This window comes from Pogoniulus pusillus, chromosome 17 (genome assembly GCF_015220805.1).
Source record: "Pogoniulus pusillus isolate bPogPus1 chromosome 17, bPogPus1.pri, whole genome shotgun sequence".
Classification (NCBI taxonomy): domain Eukaryota; kingdom Metazoa; phylum Chordata; class Aves; order Piciformes; family Lybiidae; genus Pogoniulus; species Pogoniulus pusillus.
The window spans coordinates 9,323,746-9,349,283 of record NC_087280.1 but is presented as its reverse complement, the minus strand read 5'-3'; the positions used below and the strand labels follow the sequence as shown (position 1 = coordinate 9,349,283).

General features: G+C 39.5%; 1 protein-coding gene across 2 annotated transcripts in view; it reads right to left on the bottom strand.

Moving 5' to 3' along the window:
- NEDD4 (NEDD4 E3 ubiquitin protein ligase) overlaps positions 1–21,807 on the bottom strand; it is a 54,200-nt gene extending 32,393 nt beyond the window's left edge. The window contains exons 1-5 of one of the 2 annotated variants that reach the window (XM_064157564.1): positions 21,705–21,807; positions 10,388–10,461; positions 8,785–8,863; positions 7,480–7,518; positions 7,007–7,060 (exon numbers count right to left, since the gene is read on the bottom strand). In XM_064157564.1, the coding sequence (XP_064013634.1) occupies positions 7,007–7,060; positions 7,480–7,518; positions 8,785–8,863; positions 10,388–10,461; positions 21,705–21,749 (291 nt within the window). In that variant the 5' untranslated portion in view covers positions 21,750–21,807. Of the gene's footprint in view, positions 1–823; positions 2,339–7,006; positions 7,061–7,479; positions 7,519–8,784; positions 8,864–10,387; positions 10,462–21,704 lie in introns of those variants that run through there. The other variant, XM_064157563.1, reaches the window with a different exon arrangement.
- Positions 21,808–25,538: the final 3,731 nt, after the last annotated feature.

Genomic DNA, 25,538 nt, shown 5'->3' with positions numbered 1-25,538 from the left:
AAACAAGTCTTAAAATCCACATTTTGTTGCTTATGCCTTACTAACAATATAAATTGCCTTAACAGTAAGAGCAAACACACTTGTGCAGTTTAGCTGGACATGAGTTTCATTACAAAAAAAACAGTTTAATATAAGCTTTCTAGACCCAAGTACTATACTTTGAACAGCAAAGTTGTTGGCAGAGGTATTAAATTACAGTGTACTGCTCGGGCTGAAGTAGCTGTTGGAGGGAAAGGGAAAAAAAAAAAAAAGAAGAAAGGAAACACTGAAAATTCCTGTGGTTCAGGGTGTACACAGAAACAAATGGCATTTGTGGTTTGCCTGCTCAAATGTTACTTATCTTTAATTCTACATGCAGCAAACTGTTGTGTAACAAAGCCTATGTGAAAAAAAAAATCTAAAAGATCACAGTAATTCACTCAGTTTACATACAATTTTAGCAATTACTATTAATTTACTGTTAAGTTATAGTTAAAACTACATAACTCCATCTGAAGTTTAAATAATTCCATGTCTAGATAACTGGACAAGAAAATCTCTTTGAGTTTCTGTAAAAAGGAAAATATAAACAGTAATGCATTAAAAACAATTATCTCACTGTAAGATCTAGTCACCTATGTCACTGTATCATATTCTAAGAAACAAGTCTAAAAATTGAATGTAACAGATAATATAAACATTAACTTCCTAGTGGAGACAGTTTGACACCACCAGGAAATTCTGAAATAATTTCATTTAAGTATTGATTGGAAATTTTATTGTTTTCCAGTTACATCTCAGCTGTGAAACACTGTTATATTTTTCTACAGACCAGACCACTCACCTTATGGGGCCTCCAGAAAGAAGTGCTAGACATTTCCCTTTTAGAAGTTCCATATCTTTTCTTAACACCAGCTGGTTTTCCTTCATTCCCAGGTTTGAATTGTATGTGCAACTGAGATGTCCTTGCACTATGACACTTGTACTTAAGGCTGGATAAACAGCAAGAAACTTTTTGATGTGATCCTTCCAATGAAACACTTCTTTGCAAAACATGGTGGGCTTTGCTCATCTGTGCACTCTGTCTTTCCAGTTCATTTATGTTACTGTGACATTCTGAATCTGGTTTTGAGGGTAAACATGCTGATGTGCTGCGTGCCAGTTTTAAATGCGGGCATTTTGCACAGGAGTTCAGATTTAACTCCGGACTGCAGCAACTATTAACCGTTTCACTGCTTGATGCTAATGGTCGTGGAGTGAGGTGAACTGAAACACGTGAGAAGCCATCATATACATCTTCACAAGTGGCCTGCTCAGAGCTACTCAAAATTTGGCTTTTAGCCTGTAACGATCTGTTCAAGTAAAGTGGTCGAATGTCTCTGACTTCACCAGAAGGGCAAACTGTTTTAGACAGTCGAAGTCCATTGACTGCTGTTGAAAGGAATCCCTTGGAAATGGTTTGATCATCTTTCTGTGCCAGCTCACTGGGAGAAATAATTAGTTTATGGGATGTCTGATAGGCACTTCTATGTGATACCAGACCAGAGCTTACTGGAGAAGCTGGAGGAGTACTAGAAGGACTCCTAGGGAAAATAACCAGTGATGAACAACGTCGCAGTGGAATTTTAGTTTTTCTCCTCACTGACAAAGCATCTTGGTCAAAAGTAGTATTACTTTTACACAGAACTTCCTGAGATGAGTTGTTCCTATAGGGATTCCATTTGCTTGCAGTGCTTCTGTACGAGGAATCATCATATACAACATTACTACATGAAGTACAATCACTTGTCAGAAGAGTGCCACTACCACTGTCACTGATGACACTGTTACTATATGAACCTCCATCACTTGTGGTACTTGCACATGATCCATAGTCACTGCCAGCACTGCTGAATGATCCACTGTCACTGGCTGCAATACTGCTAAGGCTGCCATTGCACAGGGCAGTATTGCTCAGAAGGCTATCATTAGATCGATGATCAACCACAATTTCAGCACTGCCATTTTCTTCATTACCAATACCAATGAATGAAGAGTCTTCGCCTGTAGCCACATCATCACCAGACTGAAAACATTCACCGGATTTTCTAGTCTGCAGGGAAATATGCAGTGAAGTGCTCTTTTTTATTCGCAGTGAAGAAATAGTTGCATTTTCCTCTTGATTAATCACTTTATGCATTACAGGTGCATATGCAACTTGTCTAGGAGTCAGTTTCATTTGTGTAACATTAGGTGCAGAATTCTGCAGACTTTTGAAGTACATACAACTGTTACTATCCAAAACATCTTCAGAGACTTCCACTGATGGGTCTGTGTTCCTTCTTTGGGTAGTAAAATGCAATCTTAACCGTTGTGCCATTTGTTCTCATTTCCACACGTTAGCAAATGAAAACCACAAATATCTTTCAGCAGAAAGGCTACAAGCAGCTGCTCAGAATCTAGAGCTTGTACATCACAACAGCAAAAAGCCCATAAAAGCTGTAGTCTTTGTCCTAATTTCTAGAAGACATTAGTGTTAAAAAAACCCAAACTGTACCTCTTGAAATGTCAGCCATTTGTTGAACTGCAGTTTCTGGACCATCTCTGCTTGCAGTCAGAAAACATTCATTCACAAAGCACTTGCATTCCAACGACCTCTGTTGCAACACACTGACAAACACTACTGACCTTGTTTCAATTAGACCTTCTGTAATTTGAATAAATGAATAAAACAATCAATTTCCAGTAATTCCACGTTTAAAACAGCAAGTCCTGCTGCGGCTGCACTAGCTGAGTCAATGTGTCCGTACTTTCCTCCGCAGCGTATGACTACTAATATTTTTACCCATAGGTTTAGAATTACAGGAAGTTGGTAGGAATGAAGTCCCATATAATTGAGTATCAAGTCTAGGATTGAATTTCCAAATAGTAACCATGCTAGCAAACTGCTGAGATCTGAATTATGCATAAACCAGTGAAATAAGCCTTATATCCCTTAAAAAAAGTCTCTGCACTAGTTAAATAAAACTTTAAAGAAACAGGGCATTATCTTGCAATCTACATGCTGTTAAGCAAACAGTTTCTAAATGTTTGCACAGCAAAAACTTCCCCTGCTAAATAACTCCTAATTTTCAGTGAGGTGTAACTGAATTAGAACCACAAAAGTTACTCTAATTAATAATTTGGCATTTATTTTCAGCCCAGGCTGCTAACTTTTTATATTTCAACAATTTCAAAAAACAGCTGTTCAAGGTAGAAAGAAACTGTTCTTACAAGCTGAACTACCTCATCTTCTTTGATGGAAACCCACAAGAAGAAGATATTGATTAGAATTCAATATGGCATGCAAATATATGACCAGCTATGCAAACTTTACAACACTGAGCTAAGCATGCAAATGGAATTACCAAGCACAATTACAGGAGAAAGTTATTTTGTATAATTACATAACTGTCTAAATGCATAAACCACTTCAGAACTACAGATTCTTATTTCTTAAATAAAATGATTAGCATGTCAGTATGTTAATCGACAGGCAAGTCTTAAAAGAGCAACGGGATTGAGAATTCCTACAAAAGGTTTCTTAGGCTCATATTGTCTGAGAAAGTCCTTTGCCGGCACCTAGTGGGACTTCTGAAAAAGACAATCTTGTTATTTCGTTAAGTGGGTTGGTTTTTTTTTTGTTGTTTGTTGCATTCGTTTGGGCTTTTTTTAAACAAACATTTGGCTATGAATGTACTTTTGAATACAGAAACCATACATGATGCAGTGCTAAACGCTACCACACTAACACAAAATTACTTAGTGCTGCTGTAAAAGTGCAAACAGAAGAGAACACTAGGCCATTTATACTTTTATAGGTCACACTACTAGATTTTTTTCTGCTCCATATTTATTTAACCTTTACTATATTTTAAGCTAGAAGGCAGTAAAATGAGTATTTATGCCTCCTTCCCAAAAAAGAGCCAAGAATCAAATTCATAGTACCCTATTTGCAAGAAACCAATTTGTTTTCTAATTATACTCCAGGGCTTACTTAGCTTCCATTACCTGAATTCCATTATTAGAATGAAGCAAAAAATTAATAGTAGCTTACTCATAAAAAGCCAACAAATACATTCATTATGCTTCACCAACTGAACTTCTATTGTTATATGTTGGAATGGGACTGAGATAGGGGTAGAAGAGGCTTTTGGTCAGTTTCATAAAGTTAACTTGAACTTCAAGCAATGTATTTTTAAAAAAATATATTGATAACTCTCCCCACCAAGACAATAAAATCATAATAAAAAACACCCTAAGATATGCAAGTGAAGACTAAAAAAAAAACTTCTTAAAGCTCTTTTCCTCTCCAACAACAAATTAGGAGCAGTCTGCAATACGTTCATGCACTACACAACAAATAGCAACTTAATTAGCTTTTAAAGAAAGCGAGCAGCACTTGAGTAATTGAATGTTTTCCCCATTTCACTAAAGAAATCTCTAATAAAATAATGATCTGGCATTATTTGGTAACTCAGGCTTAAGATCAAGTGAAATTTCTCAATACATTGCTCATCCTTAGCTGCAATAGCACAGCAAATACAGTTTCTGTAGACAACATGAAATAGCATTTTACATTTTAAAACCTACCTTTCTAAATGAGAGCTGACAAAAATAAACTGAAAAAAAATTACAGAAGTACTAATAGCTCCATTCCATTCTTAATTTCACTGACTTCTTCAGTATCAGAAAGAGGTTTTGGCATTTCATTTTGAAATATACACAATTGTGACAAATTATTGCAAGACAGGAAGTGATAGCAAAAGGTTATTTAGCCCTTCTCTGGACCGTATCATAAGCAATCTCATCGTCCTTCTTGACAGATTTTTTTAATGTGCTTTTAAAGACCACCATAACTGAGGATTCCACCAACTGCTCAAGCCCCTTAACTGACTTAAGGCTTGCAACATGTCAGCAACACAAACTAAACATAGTGTTCCCATACCAAACTCAAGGCAGACAATTTTTGAAGTTTTAAAACTCTTAGAGAAAGATTTTTTAAAACTCCAATCATTGCTGATGCAACCAACACAGCAGGACATCAATTTAAGCCCAATATTGAAGAAGGTAAGTTTTCACCCTGATTTTCAAGCAACATTTCTTAAAAAATAAAAACACATGAGCTTTCAGACATCAATTTATACTCCCAAGTTACAGGGAATAAAAGCACTTGGAATAATTTTTTATGAAGATGAGAATATCCATTGGGATGCTGTAACAGAAGAGAATTTTAGTTTTATCGGCTTGCTCATATCTTCTACCAATGGATAGGAGGAAGGCTGATTAACACTGACGCCAACTAAAATAAGAGAAGGTGCACATCCCAGTGCAAGAACAGAAAGCACCTATGACTGCTGATGCGAAGATGAATCAGAAGTGGAGGAGCTTGTCAGTTCTAAACAACAACAGATAAGGTAAGAATTTGACTCACTCAAAACAGCTGAAGACATCTGGGATAGAAACTTACTGTTTCTGGGATCAAGCCAAAGTCAAATAGAGAGATAGCTTTTTCCATTCACCAAATGAGATGGAAAAGACAAAAACACTTGCTTTGCTGTGGAACTGCAGTGACTGACAAGGTAATGACATTCTGATGTTTAAACATAACCACCCTTAAGAAACAAAGCATAATTTCCAAAGCAATGCAAAAAAAAAAATGTTTTAGTGCTTCCTATCTCATAAGCAAACAGGTCAAACAACAAATTCACTCTAGATTAGAGAAAAAAACGTTAAGAAGCTGTTTTGGTAGAAACCAGAAAGTACTGGCTTTTTCCCCAAAAGAATCAATAATTTATCCTTCTAATTGTGCCTTCTAGCTTCCAGAGGGTGGCAGTAATGTTCCAATGGACAATCTACTTTGACCTCACGAAAAATATACTGTAACCTGCAATATCACCCTGAGAAGAGTATCCCAACATCCTGACAAAATCATATTTAACCTGTCATGTGAGCCACAAATGCTCGTGATAGCCTTTAAAACTGCCTCTCTTTAAAAAATAAGAGATACCACATTTTAAATACTTCAATTGGGTAAACACAGTAAAATACTTGACTTCAGTCAAAAAATAAATGGTTTGGGGACTGTGTGATGCCTATGACCAAGAAACATGTCTCTTCTTTCTTAAATCTAATTATGTCAGACAGTTTGTGCTTCTATTTACACACCTTTTCACCCTTTCCAACTTTAGCAAAACAGCAACTCCTTGAAAGATACAGTGGATTACTGAATGGATGCAGGAAGCATTAGGGAAAAATAAGTTTTTCATAACCGACATACTACTCCAGTATAACAACTTCCAGAATGAAACTGGAGTACAAACTAAAGAGTATTTAGTCCCTCCTGTGAGTTTCAAACTGTTGCAGAAGGCAAAAGTGTGTAATCCAGTGGCAGAGAATATCTGAGAAGCATCCTTAGGACGCAAGCACGATGAATGTACTGCTCCTTGCGTTATCCATTATAATGAAACACAGAGACAAGAAGACAGGAAAGTAGACATCTTCACACGTAAAATGTGAGCATGTCCAGAGGAGTTTTGATTTTACTGACAAAAACACACAAGCTATCCCTATGACCTGCCAGAGTGACACCTATTTACTCGATCACAATCCAACGCTCACTTGTTAAGATTTCCAAAGAAAACACACACATGCTTTCTTTCATGCTACTCTTCACACATTGAAGAAGCTTCTCACACTGTGTACAGAGATAATCAAGACCACTTTGCTCATGGTAAAAATAAACAGTCATTGTGGAGCTTTCAGTATCACAGAAGACTTCGGCCATATAATTTGAAAAGCACTACAAAAGAACAATGCTTTTGACTTAGAAGTTAAAAATTCAGAGCATCACAAAGTGATGTGTGTTAAATAAATGAAGCAGATTTGTTTCTCACTTCCTGTTTCATTAGTTAGGGTTGTTTGGTGTGGGTTCTTTATCCACACTGAATCAAGACAAACTTCCATTCACATTTTTAATACATTACAGTATTAACATAGAAAGACCTACCAAACGGTTTTCATCAAACACTTCAAAAAGAAGTCTGTGTTTCTGAGGATTAACCTAGGAAAAATAAATATGTTAATAGTTAAAATACATGCTGAATTCCAGAATTTCTCTTAAGTAACATGTCTGTTTATGCAGGAGGAAAAAAATACTTAAGATCTAAAATAAGTAACAAAACTACATTTTGCTAGCATTTCACTACGCGACACATTTCTATCGGAATAAAGGAGCCAAAGCTGCTGCTATCCCAAACTGTTTTAAATCCATGCTCGAGTCTTCAAACATTCATGGAATAAAGAAGATAACATCAAGACTGAAAATTTAACTCTGGTACAAACAAGAATAAACCAAACGTATTCCCAAGGAAAGCATCTATAAGCCTTTTGAACACTCATTAAAGCTGAAGTAGTCAGAAAATTTTCCAGCTGTGTTAATATAACATCCAAAGTAGGTTATAAGGCTGTAAAAACACTTACTCTGAATAAGAGTTCTTCATTCCACTTAGGGTTTAAGGACTACATGTTGGGAGAAAGAAAACAAATTAGAAAAGAAAGGGCAGTGCTGGCTACAGTGACAATTTTGTACTGATGTCTTTGACACTTTACACCTGATTTAGAGTGATTTGCCATTGGAATGGGCTGCCCAGGGAGGTGGTGGAGTCACCATCACTGTAAGTGTTCAAGAAAAGACTGGATGAGGCATTTAATGCTTAGGGCTGGGTTGGACTGCATGGTCTTGGAGGCCTCTTCCAACTTGGTTGATTCTATGAGATACTTGAGCTGAAATCAATAGACTTCAATCCACTTGAAGTACAAAAGCTTCAACCTTGCTGTTGCAGGTAGAAGTCACAGGAATCTTATAATGTTTAATACAGTACAGAGACAATTTGTGCAAGTATTCTCACATTTTGGCTAATGCCAAGGATGCAGAGAAGGGCTCATTCATTATACAGTGCAAATTAGTTCATTTCTGGTGTGCCTTCAATAGAAGTCACTGCCTTCATTCACTATCTGTATTGCTTACATGCAAATATATGTTAATCCTGAAATGCCCAAGTCTTACATGCCATATCTCTTACCAATGTTATCTAGGCCAGGCACAGGTGCACCAAGCACAATATAACCTGCCCTACTAAATACAATTTTTCAGTTGTGGCTATTTTAGAAGACAATACAGATAACTCAGAACTCACACCATTATGAAAGAAAAATGCATGAGAAAAAACAATTTAGAGACATACTTTCCACCTCACATACACAATTTTCCATTTTTAGTTATCTAACTTAAGTTGCCAGTGCTGGGACTGACATTTTCCTGTAGGTAGTCCAAGAAAATGAGTAGTATCATGGTTCAGGTTAACTGTGTAATTTGGTGTTTGAAACACAACAAACTGTGTTTCTGTTTCAAGCACAAAACAGACAGAAGTTGAAAAACAATACAGTAAAAAGATATACAGTAAAAGAGATTCTTATAGCATTAAAGATCACAGAAAACCAAAAGAATCCAGTATTTTAATGAATTATGTAGTTGTTAATCAGTACTAAGCTCATATTCCTTAGTGTTTCTCTACTAGTGATTACAATTTATTTTGGTATTTTCTCTTCATTATGTCATGAACAGACAGACAGAGTAGATAATGGAGCACACCTTTCCCCACATCCGTTTACTCAAATGACATATTCATTCTCCTATTTCCTGTAGTAAAAACTTTTCCTCTAGAGTCTGGTCAAAACCAAAACCAAACCCAAACCCAAGAGATTCACAAAGATAAGATGGCTTACCTTTTTAATAGTTTTTGTCTGAACACTGGTAAGGACTCCATTTACTGGATCATATACTGTTACTTTCACATACGGGTCACTTGCGAGGGAGAAAGGAAAAATATAAGTATGCTCCTTTATATTCTTTTTCTGTCGGTGCACAAATGAATACGAGCTATGAAACTAGGACTTACAATTACTTTATGAACACTATTTACATTCGTACTTACAATTACTTCCTAAGTAGTTTTACTTCTAAAACTGAACACTGTCACTGATTATGAGCACAGTACCTACACCATTTTATATTTTTTATACCACTACAATTTGATCCTCTCTCCTTTTTCACAGTTCTCATTTCATGTGAACAGATTTAATAAATCCTTGTGCATTTCAACAAGACATCCATGAAAAAAATCCCAAGCAGTTATGATGGAAAAAGCTTTAAGTACTAAATCTCGTTTTTAACAATTAGTACACTTGGAATTTGAGGTACTTCCTTGAATATGCAAAAATCTTTTAAGAGATTCACAGAGTTTAAGTAATTTGTTATGTTAATGAAGGTGTCCTAGTAAGGTTACCTAGTGGCCTACTGCCTCAGATGATTGTTTTCCTTCCCATACAGTAAACAAGTACGTATGAATATCTACTTTGATGAAGACCCAAAGTATTCAATTGCTCAGACTGTCTGCCATATGGTAAGAGAGCATACAGTCTTCACATACTTAAATTCTGATGAGAAAAGCTGCACAATTTTTGTTTAAAAGTAAAAACAGATGTTCACACACACAAAAAACCCCAACATGAAAAGACTGTTTGGCTTTTGGAAAAATACAAATATCACAAGAAGAGTATATCTAGTGTTAAACTGGTGTCGCATGTAACAATTTTGTTCGTTTGAAAATAACAGCATCCCTGTACATATGCCAAGGCAGCTAAAAGCAGAACTGTTACTATACCCACTTGTACTTTTCTAGACCTTCTGCACATGAGCCAGAAAAAAAAGGCAGCTTTAGCACAAGCTGCATGCTTCTTCTACACAATCCTACAAAGCATTTAAATTACCAATTCAAGTTTGCTCTTTCCTGTGGTAAATGTTAATCCACTGAGATTGTTTCTTCTCTTACAAAGATAGTTAACTTTTAAATTTGTGCATATCCAGAGCCTGCAGCCACTAGCATGGGTTTACCACATCTATAAAGTGGTGGATGCTATTTCTTTGCATGTGATTTGAGTTAGAATAGTCTCACTGCTACCAGTGTTTAGTTGTGTTTACTCCAAATCTCTAAAGCACAGATAAGACAATTTTGATTATAACTGAACTCTCTGTTAGAGTTGCAGTCTATTTGAAGAAAAATATGTGCATTTACCTATCTCTCCAGAGTAAATCTGTTTTACCATGCAGAGAATCAAATATTCCCCCTTATTGTATTGCCAGTGCATAAGATCTGTCTCCAAGTGAGTCTTGGGCAAGAAAACAGGTATCTTCATGTTTATATAATGTCTGACCATTCTATAAGTTTAAACCATTCTGACTTTTCTGGAAATAGGTAAAGCAGGATTTACTGAAACCTAAACAACTGTGGAAAGAAAATAAAGAAATAGAAATGACATCTATTCTTACCTGGCTCCTAAGATATCCTTCTTGGCAAGGCCAATTCCAGCTATAACCTTCACCCTGACAATACGAGTGTTCTCCTAAAACACAAAATGAAATATTCAAGATACATTCAGATTTACTTTTTTAGCTTATAAAGCTATAAGAAATTACTGGAAAAAAATTTGAATTTACATTGAAAACTATAGACTATGTAATGCAGTATGTAATGCAGTTTGTCTGACAGAAAAAGCTCTAAGTTTCAGTGGGAAATGTATTCTGACTTTACTTCTTTTAGAGGCTTATCACCATCATACTCACACAAGTTTGATACTGTGTCTATCATCATAAGAAGATATTAATAAAGTAGTAAAGAACTCTGGAAAAAGGCAGGAATAAAGAATTCTTGCATCTATTTTTATTTAACAGCACAGAGAGGCCACACTTGATACTGAGATTCCTGAAATGACCTGTCAGCAGGGTATGAGATTTTTAACAACCCAGAAATCTATTTCAGTTACACATTATTCAAATCACAGCTTCACAGGAATAATGTGATTGCACTCTTGTTAATTAATGTAGCTGTGCAGAGTCTTAAATGTCTCATCTGGTAAGGTACTGAATTCAAGAGGGGAAAAAAATCCCAACAGCTGTGACCATGTCAGAGGAAGAAGACAAATGAGCACTGTTTCTCTGAAAGGTAAAAAGCTTTGCAGATGAGGAACAGTTTGTAGGCAATAGGTAGTCAGAGACATTTGTGAGGAAAGCTGATGCAATCTACGTGGTTAAAAGTAAGATACTGAGACCAATGGGTGAAGCACCAGATGTTGTCCCTGGGGCCTTTCTGAATTCCACATACGACTGAAAGCACTTTCGAAAGAAGACGTAAAATCAAACTTTGAGTGCTTCCATCATTGGTCACCCTCATAACAACAGGACTGAACTGACTAACCAATATAAAAAACTAACAGAGAATTGCATGCTAATTCTGAGGCAGAAATGACTGGCTAACAAGATAAAGCTGAAAACAAACCACTAAACAGTAATTATTTTTTAAGTAAGCAAGTTCTAGAAGTGACTCTTAAGAGGCTGCATTGAACAGTATCCTCTTGCTGACAAAACAATCAATTAGCCAAGACAATTTCCTCCAAATCAAAAGTCAAAGAAAATTATCTCTTATTATGAAATCTAATAGTTCAGAAAATGCAGACCAAACAACCAACTGCACCACACAATAACCACCTGAAGGTGACATAAGCTTTTAAAATCTTGTCACCAAAATCAGGCTTCAAGGCACATAAGCAGCCAGTCAGAAAGAGACCTGGGGGTACTGGTAGATAGAAGGCTGAACATGAGCCAGCAGTGTGCCCAGGTGGCCAAGAAAGCAAATGGCATCCTGGCCTGGATCAGGAGCAATGTGGCCAATAGGACAAAGGTTGTTATTCTTCCCCTGTATTCAGCACTGGTCAGGCCACACCTTGAGTCCTGTGTCCAGTTCTGGGCCCCTCAATTCAAGAGAGATGTTGAGATATTGGAAAGCATCCACAGAAGGGCAACGAAGCTGGTGGAGGCCTGGAACACAAGCCCTATGAGGAGGGGGTTGTTTAGCCTGGAGAAAAGAAGGCTCAAGGGTGACCTGATTGCTGTCTACAACTACCTGAATGGAGGTTGTAGCCAGGTGGGGGTTGGTTTCTTCTGCCAGGCAAGCAAAAACAGAAGAGGGGGATGCAGTCTCAAGATGTGCTGGGGGACATTAGGAGGAAGTTCTTCACAGAGAGAGTGAATTGCCACTGGAATGGGCTGCCCAGGGAGGTGGTGGAGTCGCTGTCCCTGGAAGGGTTCAAGAAAAGACTGGATGAGGTAGTTTGTGTGTATTTTAAACTGATAGGTGACATTGAAGGGTGCACTTCTTCCTTTCCCAAACAGAAAGAAAGACTAGAAACTTCAGGGGAAAAAAAAACACCAACACAAAAAAACCACCACAACTGCGCTCATGTGCAAGAGCAATACTTAAAACATGAGATACTATATTGGAGCTCTCTGGTCACACTAGTGTGCAAGGCAGATCAGGAAAAATCCAGACAGCTCAATACAAATGCAGTCAGAAGTGCCTTTCAAAGGACCAATTATGCTGTGAACCCACACATCCTGAGGTGGCAGAGAGGCCTAACAGGATGCAGGTCTGTGCTATAACCATATGACCTTTTACCTGATGACAGGCAGAATGCCTGAGGAATTGCTGTTACAGCTCATAAAATCTGCCCTAAACACACTGATCTCAGAAAGCAATAAACAGCCAAACAGCTCCAGGAGTGTCTGAAGTTAATTTCATGCAGTCAAAAATCAGGCAGAAACAAATATTAGATAGGTTCCCATGACACAAAGAATAGGCTCATGAAAACACTCTCAAGTTTTCATTGCCTGAAACAGTTACTGATACACTTTTATGTTTTCACTGCCCAAGAACCTGGGTGCAGCTTGTGCCTGTCTATATTGACTGCATACACTTTCAAGTCCACCGCTGCAGCGCTTCTAGCAGTTCTGGTGAAAGAGGAAGGGGCAGGTTTCTAGTCAGTAGCCAGCTATGTCTAGCAGCACTGCAGCTTGCCCAGGAAACTGCTCTCTCAGATCAATTTATCTCTTCAAGAGTCTCTTCTTGGCCACAAAAGCTGACCTACACTGACATCACCTTGAAGGGGACAGTCTGAATTTATTCCATCTAAACAACCAAAGAGACATAGTATTTGCTGATGCTTTGAATGCAGCAGGAATCTTACAGGTGTAAAGCCCTAGCACTCAGCTGCTCTGTAACACAGACACGCACACACACCAGCCCATCAAAAGGCAGTGGCTTTGGGCACAGAGCTGTGCAGGGTTTTTTTGTACAGAGGAAGCCTCTTTTGACATCTGACTGTCAGTCACTTTGACAGTTAGAGAGGGATAAAACCAAAGAAATTAGTACAATAACAGTCCACAACACAGCATCACAGGCAAAACACAAACTGATCATTTCACTATTATCACTGAACTGTTAAGCTGTTCCCTCTGAGAATGCAAGTACTCCAAGATGAATCAGGCAAATACAGCATAGGAAAAGAGTAAGTATTTGTTAGACTACTGAATCTGCCAGAGAGCGGCTGCATACAAATGAAGTCCAAATGACACCAAGCATCAGTTACTCCACACCTAACAAATTTAATGATACATTTTTAGGAGTTATATAATATTTTTAAAGCTGAGGGTCAGGATATGCAGAAAATCAAGGTTACCACAACAACAGACTGAACTGTCAAACTTTCCTCAGCTGACAAAACATCCTCTACAGAGCTGAATGGAGTTAGCTATCTTAATATTAATTTCCAATTTTTGTCATTATTCTCTTGTCAATTCTATTAGTATATTCTAAAGAACATTTCAAGATTAACTGCTCAAAATAACTGGGCCTGCTAGCACCTGCTCTTTTCACTGTCTCTAATCATTCACCTATTTAGTAACAGATAGTACATAACAAGATGATGAAATAGGTGTCTAATCTGACATGCAGCCAATCAATAGTTTAAAGCTTTAAAGGCAATGTCTACCAGGCTGGGATACACTTTGAACCGATTGTGACACAGAAATGTTTTCACGTATGCCTATTATAATAGTTTTAGAATACATCCTTCACATAGTAAAGCAAGAGTCAAACTAAGACAGTGGCCTTTCTAGAAGAGGATAATGTTTAATTTCCACAAAAGTCACTACTTAGATTCCAAGAATATATATTAAGGTGAGAGGTTATTAAACTGCCCATTTTGGGCAAGAAAATAGCATTTAGGGAAAAAACCAAAAACAAAAACAAGCTCTTAAGGAGTTTAAAATTTACTCACAACTTCATTGTACTAGAATGGTCTTGCCTGGGTTACAGAAGTTTTTAATCCATGACTATAAACTGCACATATTAATACTGTCCATTCTTACCCCCATCCTTCCCAAATTCACAGAGGGGGATAATAATGCTAAGAAGCACTGGGAGAGCAACTCCTACTTTAGTAGTAAAAGTCAAAGACAGAGTAGAAAACAGAAGAAAAGTCATATGCAGAAAAAGGATGGGAAAGAAAGAATAAATTAAGAAGTAGTCACACAGTGGTACCTGTAATTCAAAACCCTGAATGACAATAATCAAGTGAGATCCTCACCCATGTCACTGCAGGTCAACTCCAGTCTGCGAGTGCACACACATGCATGTGTGTACATATGTGAGTGCAGTTAGAGTGCACTGCCAAGTCCACGGACTGCAAACGATTAATAATCTTCTACACAAACTAAAAGTGGCAAGATTTGCAACTTCTTGTTGTTGTCCTTGCCTCTTTTGCCATTAATAGACTTACAGAAACATTTTTTATTCTCCTTAACAGCAGTGGCCAGCCTAAGTTCTAAATGGGCTTTCGCCTCTCTATTTTTTTCCCTACAGCACCTAGCAACATCCTTGAACTCTTCCTGGGACACCTCCCCTCTTTTCCAAAGGTGATACACCCTCTTTTTTCCTCCTTAATTCCTTTAGAAGCTCCTCGTCCATTCAGTCTGGCTGTCTCCCTCATCTTCCAGCACAATGGGACAGCCTGCTCCAGCAACCTTCAGGAGTTCCTTCTTGAAGTAGGTCCAGCCTTCCTGGACCCCTTTGTTTTTAAGGGCTGTTTCCCAAGGAACTTTCCGAGTTATTTCCTTCAGTAAGCTGAAGTCTGCCCTTCGGAAGTCCAGTGTGGAGATTTTGTTGTTGCCCCTCCTGATTTCACCATATATTGAAAACTCTGTAACTGTATGGTCACTGGACCCCAGGCAGCCTCCGACCACCGTTATCTCCCTCCAGCCCCTCTCTATTTGTGAGCAGCAGGTCAAGCAGGGCCACACCCCTGGTAGGCTCATGTAACAGCTGAGATAAGAAGTTGTCCTCCATACACTCTAAGAACCTTTTAGACTGCCTCTTCTCTGCCATGTTGAAGTCCCAGCAGATGTCTGGCAGGTTAAAGTCACCCACAAGAACAAGGGCAGGTGATCTTGAGGCACCCTCCAGTTGCTTAAAGAATAATAAATCAAGCTCTTTTTCCTGGTTGGGTACTCTATAACAGATTCCAACCAGGATGTCAGCCTTGTTGGCCTTCCCCCTAGTTCTCACCCACAGGGACTCAACCTGATCATCCTTAATCTCTACTTCCATAACATCCAGAGCACCCCTAATATATAGGGCCATACCTCCACCCCTTCTCCCTCTACTGACTCTCCTGAAGAGCCTGCAGCCATTGATTACAGTGCTCCAACAGTGAGTCATCCCACCACGTTTCTGTGATGGCAACATCACAGTTTTCCTCCTGTACCAAGGCTTCCAGCTCCTCTTGTTTACTACCCATACTGCATGCATTAGTGTACATACATTAATGTCTGCACAACCAAGAATTCAACCATGAAAGTATTACACTAACTGTTCTCTTTCATTTGAAGTGGTAAGAAAAAAAAAACAAACAAAACATCACATGGTATTATCTAATTCAGTGGCTATAAAGATCTACTCTGATATTAATGTAAAATTAAAGCCCAAACAAATTTACAGGAATGTTTAGCAAGCTGCAATCTATTTCTCAGGTTTGAAAATTATTTTGGATGAATCCCAAACCTCCAGCACATGACTGATCAGAGTCAGATCTAAGCAACAATACAGAGAAAGCAGCTTGGTATATGAAGGATACATGGAAAATTCACATAAATGAAAATCATAGCAATATAAAAATTTTAAATTAGGAGAAAGGTTCTTCAGAGTACATATTTGGTTAGCACTGAAAACGAAAATTTTATCAGCTTTTCGTTCAAATTTTTGTTTTCTTTTTTTCCCCAATATACTTCTACAGAAAAAAATCCATACAGAATCTGAGGAAATACCAAAACAAGATGGTTACTCTAACATAAAACATAAAATGGTAGTATCTGCTGGACTAACAGACAGCTTTTTTTGAGGAAGCCAATACAAAATGTCTGAGCAGTCCAACAGAGAGCACACTTAGTAGTAAACAACTGCTCTAGGCAATAACATCCTGTTATTCTTTTGTTCCAGCTAGATAGGTCAAGAATCAGCTACCACCAAATCAAGCCAAGGAAAGAACATCAAAGGTTATTACAATGATAAAAGAGTACAGCAGAATCACCTTTCAAGATAATAACAATATCAAGAATTCTAAATTAAGTCTTTAAGCCTCATCTTAGATCTGTATAGACAGAAAGAAAGCAGAAAATGGAGATTTAGGTATGTGCAGATATGGAAAACTGAAATAAACATACCAACCATTTGGAAGCTCAAAAATGAAACAAGCAAATAGCCTGGCTCACTGAAAGCACATGTAAAGGTAGAGACAGTCCAATGACTGAGCACCTTCTATATCCTATGTAGGGTGAACCCTCCCATCCCATGTACTGAGGTCCAGGAAGCCAGTAGAGGAAGTAAAAAAATACTGTCAACTATTTAGAATGTCCTGCAGAGCACATCTACAGAGACTGCTGATCTCACCACAGAACAGCTATAAGGAGCAGAAGTCAGAACACTTACAAGTGTACTAAAGCCAAGACTTCATTAAAGAGTAAGTACTGGAGCATAACAGATACACACCATGAATGTATAGTTTCTTTTACAGCATGCTTCTCAGATCTGTGAAATATTCTACTCAAGGTATACAGCTTTACCCTACTAGTAGCTTAAGCACAAATCACTGATGACAGACATCATCAGGTAGAAGGCTCTGAAGCCTAGAAGCAGCTCAGGAATTATGTTGAAAGATTACTTTCAACTAAAATGAATACATATTCCAATTTAATACATAGTTTTTTGCATCTGCAAACTTTAATAGATGACACTGTTGGGCTTCTCCAAGTTCGAATCCATGTATCTTAGCAAGGATGCTAGTTTGTATCACCCATCCAAGAGCACTTACTTCAAATTGCGTTAAAAGTTTGGGGTTTGTTTTTTTACCTCAAGAACATTAGTGATTACAAAAGTTATGTTTGTTTCACAACAAAAACATATGCCTTGATGGCATTTACTGAGGCAATAAGCAATATTTCAATCTCAAAGAAACCTTTCATAGTCCAAATAATTAAGAACTTGACTCTTCCATTCCTTACACTGAGATTAGCACAGAATATTTTTCCTTAAGCAATCCAGAATCTATTTGCATTCTTCACCTGTCTAACATTAAAACAAGTATTTAAGATTAGACCTTCCTCATATACAAAAATAAGCACTAAGAATTTTTAACAAAAATATTTTTATCTTAAAACAAACAAAAAAAGAAATTCAACACACAAGATCAAGCTAGCTTGAGTAATTCCAGCAGGAGACACACAAAGTTGACAGCATGAGGAATAGGCTCAGTGAAGCTGATTCGAAAGAAGGCATGTACCACACATAGTGAGCATTAGTTGAACAAAAGTAATTCCTGCAATATTCAGACCTTGCAAGTGAGGCAGACATACATGTTAAGTGACTTTTAAGTTATATTAAGCTTTGTAGCATCAGTAGTACATTTCAGCAAAAGGTGGAAAGTGGGAAGGAGACTCTGCCCTGCTGACCATTTCTTCACAACCCAGAAAGCACTCTCTTTTCCCTCTATAGTGACCAAAAGAACTGAAGTACTTTTCTTTGAAGAAACTCAAAGCAAGCAAAGCAAGTTCCAGATATAGGAAGATTATTATAGAACTATATTAATCGATCTTGGGAGCACAATAAAAGTAATTAACTTCCACCTACCAGTTACAGTCCTACTAACCCACTAAAAGAATTTAACATTAATTGTACTATAGGAGCATTTTGTGTTCAAAAACAAGGAAGCATCATCCTTCAAGAAATACTGGCTGCTGCTACAGATTGTATTTAACACCTCCGCTTGACTGCAAATTAAGGAATTTCTTAAGATTCCTTACAAAAAATCTTACATGATCTGCTGAAAACTTTCTATGTTCTACATAGAAGAGCTTTTGAGCCATTATGAAACCCAAAATGACAAAAGCATGCAAGTGTTAAGTGTATTTTGCCTCTGAGAAGTTCCCATTAGTAGCTGGATCCCTGACACAGACCAAACGTAACAGAAAAGAGATCAAAAAAGCTAACTTACACCATTACTTAGGCAATATAAAAAGGATTAAGCAAAATAAGAACATTCTTAATTCCAGCTGTCAATGTAGGAAGTCTGATATATGGAGACTCTAAAATTAAACTGGCTATGAAATACATGCATACAGACACAGTATCATTTTATTAAATGCCATTCTGAAGCCCCACAGCACATGCAGGTATTTCACTAGAAAACAGAAATCAATACATGGTCATTCTGGACAGCTCTTTAACAATTATACTTTTGACCCAGCAAACCAGTGAAAAATGCAATACCTTCTTGTAACCTAAGTAATAACAGAACATTAGCCGAGATACCAATTCATCTTCCTTAAGTCTCTGAAGGACTTTCCACAACTACGGTTTGAAAACGCTGTCTTTAGCAATGCAGTTAACCAGGACAAAACTACAGCAACCGGAATCGAATGGCTCAGTGCTTGATCAAAGTGTTCAACCTACAAGAAATACAAGGCCTAGCAACCTCGAAATTCTGCGTTAGAGAAGTTCCTCAAACAAAACCCCGGTAGCTAGAGACATCTCACCTCAACGAGCACACGTAAAGAGCATCAGCAATGTTATTCCTGCTAAGACAAAGAAGAGAAAGAGCACTTGTTTCGGTTCACTCCTCCAGATCAAGACAAACACTTGCACTCTCACCACTTCACAGGGCAAAACAAGGTCTACAGCAGTTAATGCTTCCAGATGATATTTTTTTAAAACAGCCTGAGGCAAAGAGCACTGCAAGAGAAAGTCTGACCCGGAGGTGGGAAGCATACTCTGAAGTACTTTTTTTTGATCTTTAGAAAGAAGGGAACAAAACAATGAGAGAATAAAAAGTAATTTTAGGACAGGAAGACTTTTACAGAAGAAAACACAACCAGAAACATTAAAGACAACTGCATCAGCTAGACCCGGGCACTGAAGTTCAGATACCTAATACAGCAGATAAAATAACTCACTGGATACACAACATCCTCAACTACAGCCTTCACCGTTTTGTTCATATCAGCAATGATTGCCAATCATCATATTGGCAATATTTTATTAGTTTCTACTAATACATTACTAACCAAGAAATCTGCAACAAATGTAGACCAAGGTGGAGGAGGTGGAAAAAGAGGAAAAAAACACTCTGATATTCTATTCAACTACTTAATCAGATTGGTTTTTCCTCACCTTCATTATTTTACTATTTGTCTACAATTATATTTACTATATGATTGTATGCAAAAGCTGCAACAAATAAAGAGGTTCTGCTTTCTTTCTCCAGACATCTGATTCACACCTCAAGCAAATTCACCTTTCAGAATGGTCACAGACCAGCCCTGGGAAAGCAGAAACATGCAGACAAACCATGAAGTCTGCAAAACGAGGGTGGAGGAGGTCTTCACAAACTTCCAGTATAATTTGTTTTCTGACTTTGTGGGTTTTGTTGTGATTCTCTGTATGCAATCTTCCAGATTTAAACTCCGGGAAAAGAAACCACAACCTAGAGGCAGCGTTCTAATTTCTCTTCTACTACTCTACACAAAAGCAGCTGGCAGCAGTTTTCCCTGTAACCCTAAGATCATATGTTTCATCATCTGTGCAAGCAGAACCATGCATGAAAACACAACTAAGCTATCTCTTTACAAACAATAAGCACCAACTCTAGACTAAAGTGTCTGATCACAAATAAACTGTGTTTTTCACTTTCAGCTTCACATTGAAAAAAGTTTGGCTAAGGTTTTGAATTATGATAAAGTTGAATCCAATACATTTGTTGCATGCTCAAATTTTTTCCTTAGCAGCTCCGAAGGAACATGTTTATGTTCAAAAGGATTGAGGTAATTGTTCCATTTTGATCAGGCTTCAAAATATTTTCCCCATAGCAAAAGAGGCTAAGAAACAAATAAGTTGACTGAAGTTTAATAAAGTTAAAATAGAGAGCCCGAGGCATGGAATGTTTTAGCCCATCTAGATGGCCTCCAAAAACTACTAACAACTGAAAACAGGATCTTGCAATAGGAAGTCATACGCAAGCCATGCACTCTGCTGTGCTAACTTTCTATTACAACTCATTTTTTCATCATCTGAATATTCAAATTGTATGGAAAATCAGTCATTATAACTACTTTCTCAAGTTCTACACTGCTTCTTGAAAAGAAAGCCATGCCAACGGACCAAGAATAATATTTGGTAGTTTTCCTTAAGAGAATCCCTGGTAAGGATGCAACAAATGTGCACTGACACAGAGATCATCGCCACCTGAACGCAAAAAGATCTCAAAGACAGTCTTGGCTTGAAAGCAACATCACTGATATTTCACCAAACAGGTTTCAAACAGACAAAGGTTTTAGTCGTCCTATACCTGCAACTAAAGAAAAAGCAACTGTCTTCTTAAAAACGTGAAGTATTCCATCACCGTTCTGCCCTGTGCACAAGCTACAGACACGATGGAAAAGCCCATCCCACCTGCCTACCACAGAAGCACCGTAACTGGTACATGACCACCAGCCACCTTCCAGAGACCCACGCACGCAAGACCTACAAGCTCATGACAGAAATGGTTTTTCGTTACCCACGAGTTTATTGCGAAAAACACTGAAACGCAGACAAGATTTCAGAGTCTTGATAAGGGCAATGAGGAGAGAAGCACCTCTGCTCTGCCCCCAAAATACCCTTCGTACAATTTCCCCGGTTCGGTGGTCAAATCCTGCCTGGGACAAAGCCTGGAACAAAGCCTTTATTCTCCAGGGCTGCTCGGGGGGGCGCGGGGAGCAGACGCGGCCCCTCACCCCCAGCTCCCTCACGAGGAAGTTGCCCAACACACGCCGCCGTCTCCGTCTGCCGGGGAAGGCGCGCACCGCTTCCAAACGGCAGCCTAGAGACAGGAATGCCGGTGCTAGGAAACACGGCAGCCACCGGCTTACTACGTGCCCCGCCGCCGACCAGCAACTGATAAGGCAGGGAGCTGGCACGACGGCGACGACCCCGCGCAGCCCCACTCCGGAGTGGGCCCGCCGGGACCGCCACATCGCATCATACCGCCTCGCCCTTCAGCTCCCTCTCCCCAACCTCGCAGCCACGCCAGACAGCAGCGGGCCCACGGTAAACCCCCGCCCTGCACGGAGACCCGCCCGGCCTGGCCCCGCAGGAAAGCCGACCGCCTGGCTTCCAAGGAAAAAGGAAACGGGAAGCTTGGGGTAGGGGGGCGTTGGCAGGCCTCACCTCCTCGCCCGGCAGCCCGAACACCTCAACGGGAGAAGCGGCCATGGCCCAGCGGCGCGCGTCCGCCGCAGCCCCGCCGCCGTGTTTACCGCCGCCCGCCGCCGCCGCCGCCCGCCCCGCCAGCGCCCGGCTCCGCCCCCAGCCCCTCAGGCGCGGCCGCGCGCTCCCCTCCGCGCCCCGGCCGCTCCTCCTCCCCTGATTGGCGCCGAGGCCCGCGCCCCGCCCACCAGGCAGCGAGCGGCGCCTCCCGATTGGCTCTCGCTCCGCGCCCCGCCCGGGGCCACGCGCCTCCCGCGCAGCGCGAAAGGGCCTTTGCCCGCCGAGCGCGGGCACAGCCACAGCGCCCTGCGTTCGCGGAGCCTCCGCGGGGGCGACCGCTCGTCACGGTGAACAAAGCCGTTTGTCTAAACATTGTCGGGGCGATTTATCGTCATGGCCTTAACCGCCTCGCCGAGGGCCAGGTGTTACCTGTCGGAGCTCTTTAGCCTCTTGCACCCAGGGAACCCTGGGGAACTGCAAAAATTCAGAAAAAAATGAAGGGGAAAAAAAGCCATTGTCAAGGCACAGAAGGGACCTTGTCCGCCAGGACGAGATAGTGCTGCCTCCGAGCATACTGGAAGAAGGAAGGAAGCCTGCGCTGTGGAAGGAGCTGACCTGACATAGCACTCAAGAAGTGAGAAGACCAAAGGAGAGAAAAAAACAGCCAACCAAAAAAACAAACAAGCAAAAAAACCCCACCTGTAAAAACGTTGTGTGAAATGAAAGCAACAAGGTTGTATAAAGGCTTTCCATTTTCTCAAAACACGTATCTGGCTCCCCTCTGTTGGAACTTCTAACAGTAGAGTAGCTCAGCAGCTCGGCAGCACAACAACGTTTTGGCCAAACACTCGAGGGCATTCCAGGATGGGGCTTCAGTGATGTTTCTGCCTGTCACGCTCCTGTTGGAATGATCTGGTTCCATGGTAGTTGTGTAAATGGTTTGAATTCACACTGTCTTCAACAGCTGCCCGTGATCACTCACAGGAGGCCCTTCCTTTCCCCCGGCATTCCCAGCCAGACAAGGACAACAGGAAGAGCTGTGATAAAAAAAGAAGTAAATAGAAGAGGGTGGTTTAGCCGGAGGTTTGCAGCTATAAGCCTTTCTGCAAACCTGAGCCAAACTCCTCCAGGCACTGCATGACGGGTCCGTGCAGAGAACATACTTTTGTCTTGGGATGAACATGTGGAAAATCATCTGCATTGCAACGAACAAATGCAGCGGCATCTGTACTGGCAGGGAACCAGTATCTCTTACTGTCATATTTTGGGCCCCCTTACAACCGGTGTGACCTACTTTCATCAATCTGATAAGGAGCTCTACCCTTTCCAAAACAAACACAGGCTCAGCTCTTCGGACTGTGCCCCAAGCAGACCAAAAAACACCCAGGCAACTAACACCTGCACAGCAGGGCTCAGGCAAAGCTGTGTTGTTAGCACACACAGGCCCTAAGGAAACACAATCTCAACAGCAGTATCAGCTTGTTTGTGTCCCAAAATAAATGTTGGATGTTACCTATGAAATATCAGGTGCCTAAGAAATACAAAAAGTTGCATTTGGGCAGGCATCTTCACAGTCATGATTGTCTGTGAATATGAACAGGTAGATTTACATGGGTAAATAATGTCTTTATTAGACCAAAAGTTATGATGTTGGGAAAAAAGACACAGATAAGGTTTTTGGGTAATTCAAACAAAACCAAAACAACATAACAGGAAAAAAAAAATCAAACAAACCCACAACTAAAGAAAAAGAAAACAACAACAACAACTTCTGTTTCTGGAATGAGCCTGTGGACACTCAATGCTTCTTTCCTCTTTTAGCCTTGTCTACAGCACTGTCCCAGCACAATTGAAGTTGGAAGCTTCCTCTGTGACAGCCAAGCAGGGGAAACCTGCCTGAACTACAGCAGACATCATTTCCAGGTCCAATTACTTTGTGAAGAATTTGTCCCTAGAGTTGAGCCTGACACTGATTAGTAAATTATTCTTACATTGTATAAGCTGGTGGCTGCTGAACATGAATACCAAGTTCCCTAGTATTGCCTCTTACACACTGCTACAAACCATTTCAGAGAGAAACATCAGACCCCCAAAACCATATGTGTTGGGTTGTTGTATACATTGGTCTAATAAAAGATACTGGATTATTTCTCCCTATGATTATCTTATGCCAGCATTACTGTCACTTGCTGGTTTCATCTGGTTTTCTGCAGTCTTGATCTCAGCTTTACACTAGAAAACTATGAGAAGCATCTCAAACATCCTAGTCCTGCTTAGCAAAGTTTTGGTTTGTGAATATTTTATTAGCACATTAGTTGTAGTTTGGGGATTTTTTTAAAGACATCAAAACTCACCCATTTAATTCTGAGTCATGTGTAATTTCAATAAATTGGACATTCTAAATAATTTACAACAGCATATTGGCATGCTTTATTTGTTGTGATCAGACTGGAACAGCACAAAATACCACCTTACTGATTTTTTTGTTTTAATATGTGTAAAAGGTTAACCCGCCTGGGGGGGGATCTGAACCTCACCCCAGGTCCTCCTGACTCCTCCCTGGGGGTGGATCTGAACCTGTCCCCAGGTGTAGTGGTTAGGCTGCTCCCACTTCCTTTCTAGGGCCCCTATAAAACAGAGGAACTTCGTGTTTCTTTCTCTCCCTCACCTCCCTGCCTGCTAGCAACCTTGTTCCTGCTGTTCCTGTTTTGCCACATGGTCTTCCCACCATATGGCGGACATCCCCTTCCTCAAATCTGCCTCCATCCATTGCTATCAATCTACTTGTATACATATTTTTTGTATCTTGTTTTCCCTTCCTTATGCCTCTTTGTAACTCCCCTGCCTTATATACCTCCTGTTTATGGTTAAAGTCCTTTCTTTTAACTTCCAAACCCAAGCAAGACTATTTATTTGGGTGTTTTACCCTTTTCCTCTCTACATCTAATTTCTTTCTTTACAAAGGGGGAGAGGGGAGGCACCCTATTATTGTATTGGTCCTGTTAGCTATATTTTGAGTCCCTGGGATGCTTAAACTAGAACCAAAACAATTTGGAAAAATCACCAAGTTAGAACACAGTCAAAACCCAAATTCATAAGTAGATGACCTGCTGTCAAGAAGGCTTGTGTTTCAGGGTTAGTTAGCCAGAGGCATCCATAAACTAAGATAAGGTCTATGTGCATTTTCATTGGGATCAATAGTTATCTTTCATAACCCAGCAAGACCTCTAGCAGTTCTTTCAAAATAGAAGAACTTTAAATTATTCTTTTACTTAAAAACAGGAGGAAACAAACCACAACCTGTTTGTTAACACACATTCTGGACTTATTTAAAGCATAGTATTTTATGGGCCTGTATAAAGCACTTAGTATTTTATGGGCCGACACAATTACAGACTAATAGTGGAAGAGAGCTCTTCCTGCAAATAATTGATTTTCAGTTGCAGAGAATAACCTGCATTTAGAACATCTGGGTGCATTGGAACCAATGCTTCAACTATATCTCAAGACCATTAAAAAATATATTGTTATTTTATCTTGTTATTCCATCCCAGTAGTAAGTTTTCGTAAGTTTGATTTCTCTTGCCATCTAAATTAACCCCCAGTCCTACAAAAGATGGAAAAATTGCAGACTTAAAATATATTTTCCATCTCTTAGTTATGTCATTCTACCTGACAGGCCAAATTTGGGGTCTGAATTTTATGTACGTCTGTATTTGGTTTGTGTCTTAGATTATTTTGTAAGATGAAGAGAATCCATACACTACAAAATAGAACTGCTTTAAAAATATTAGA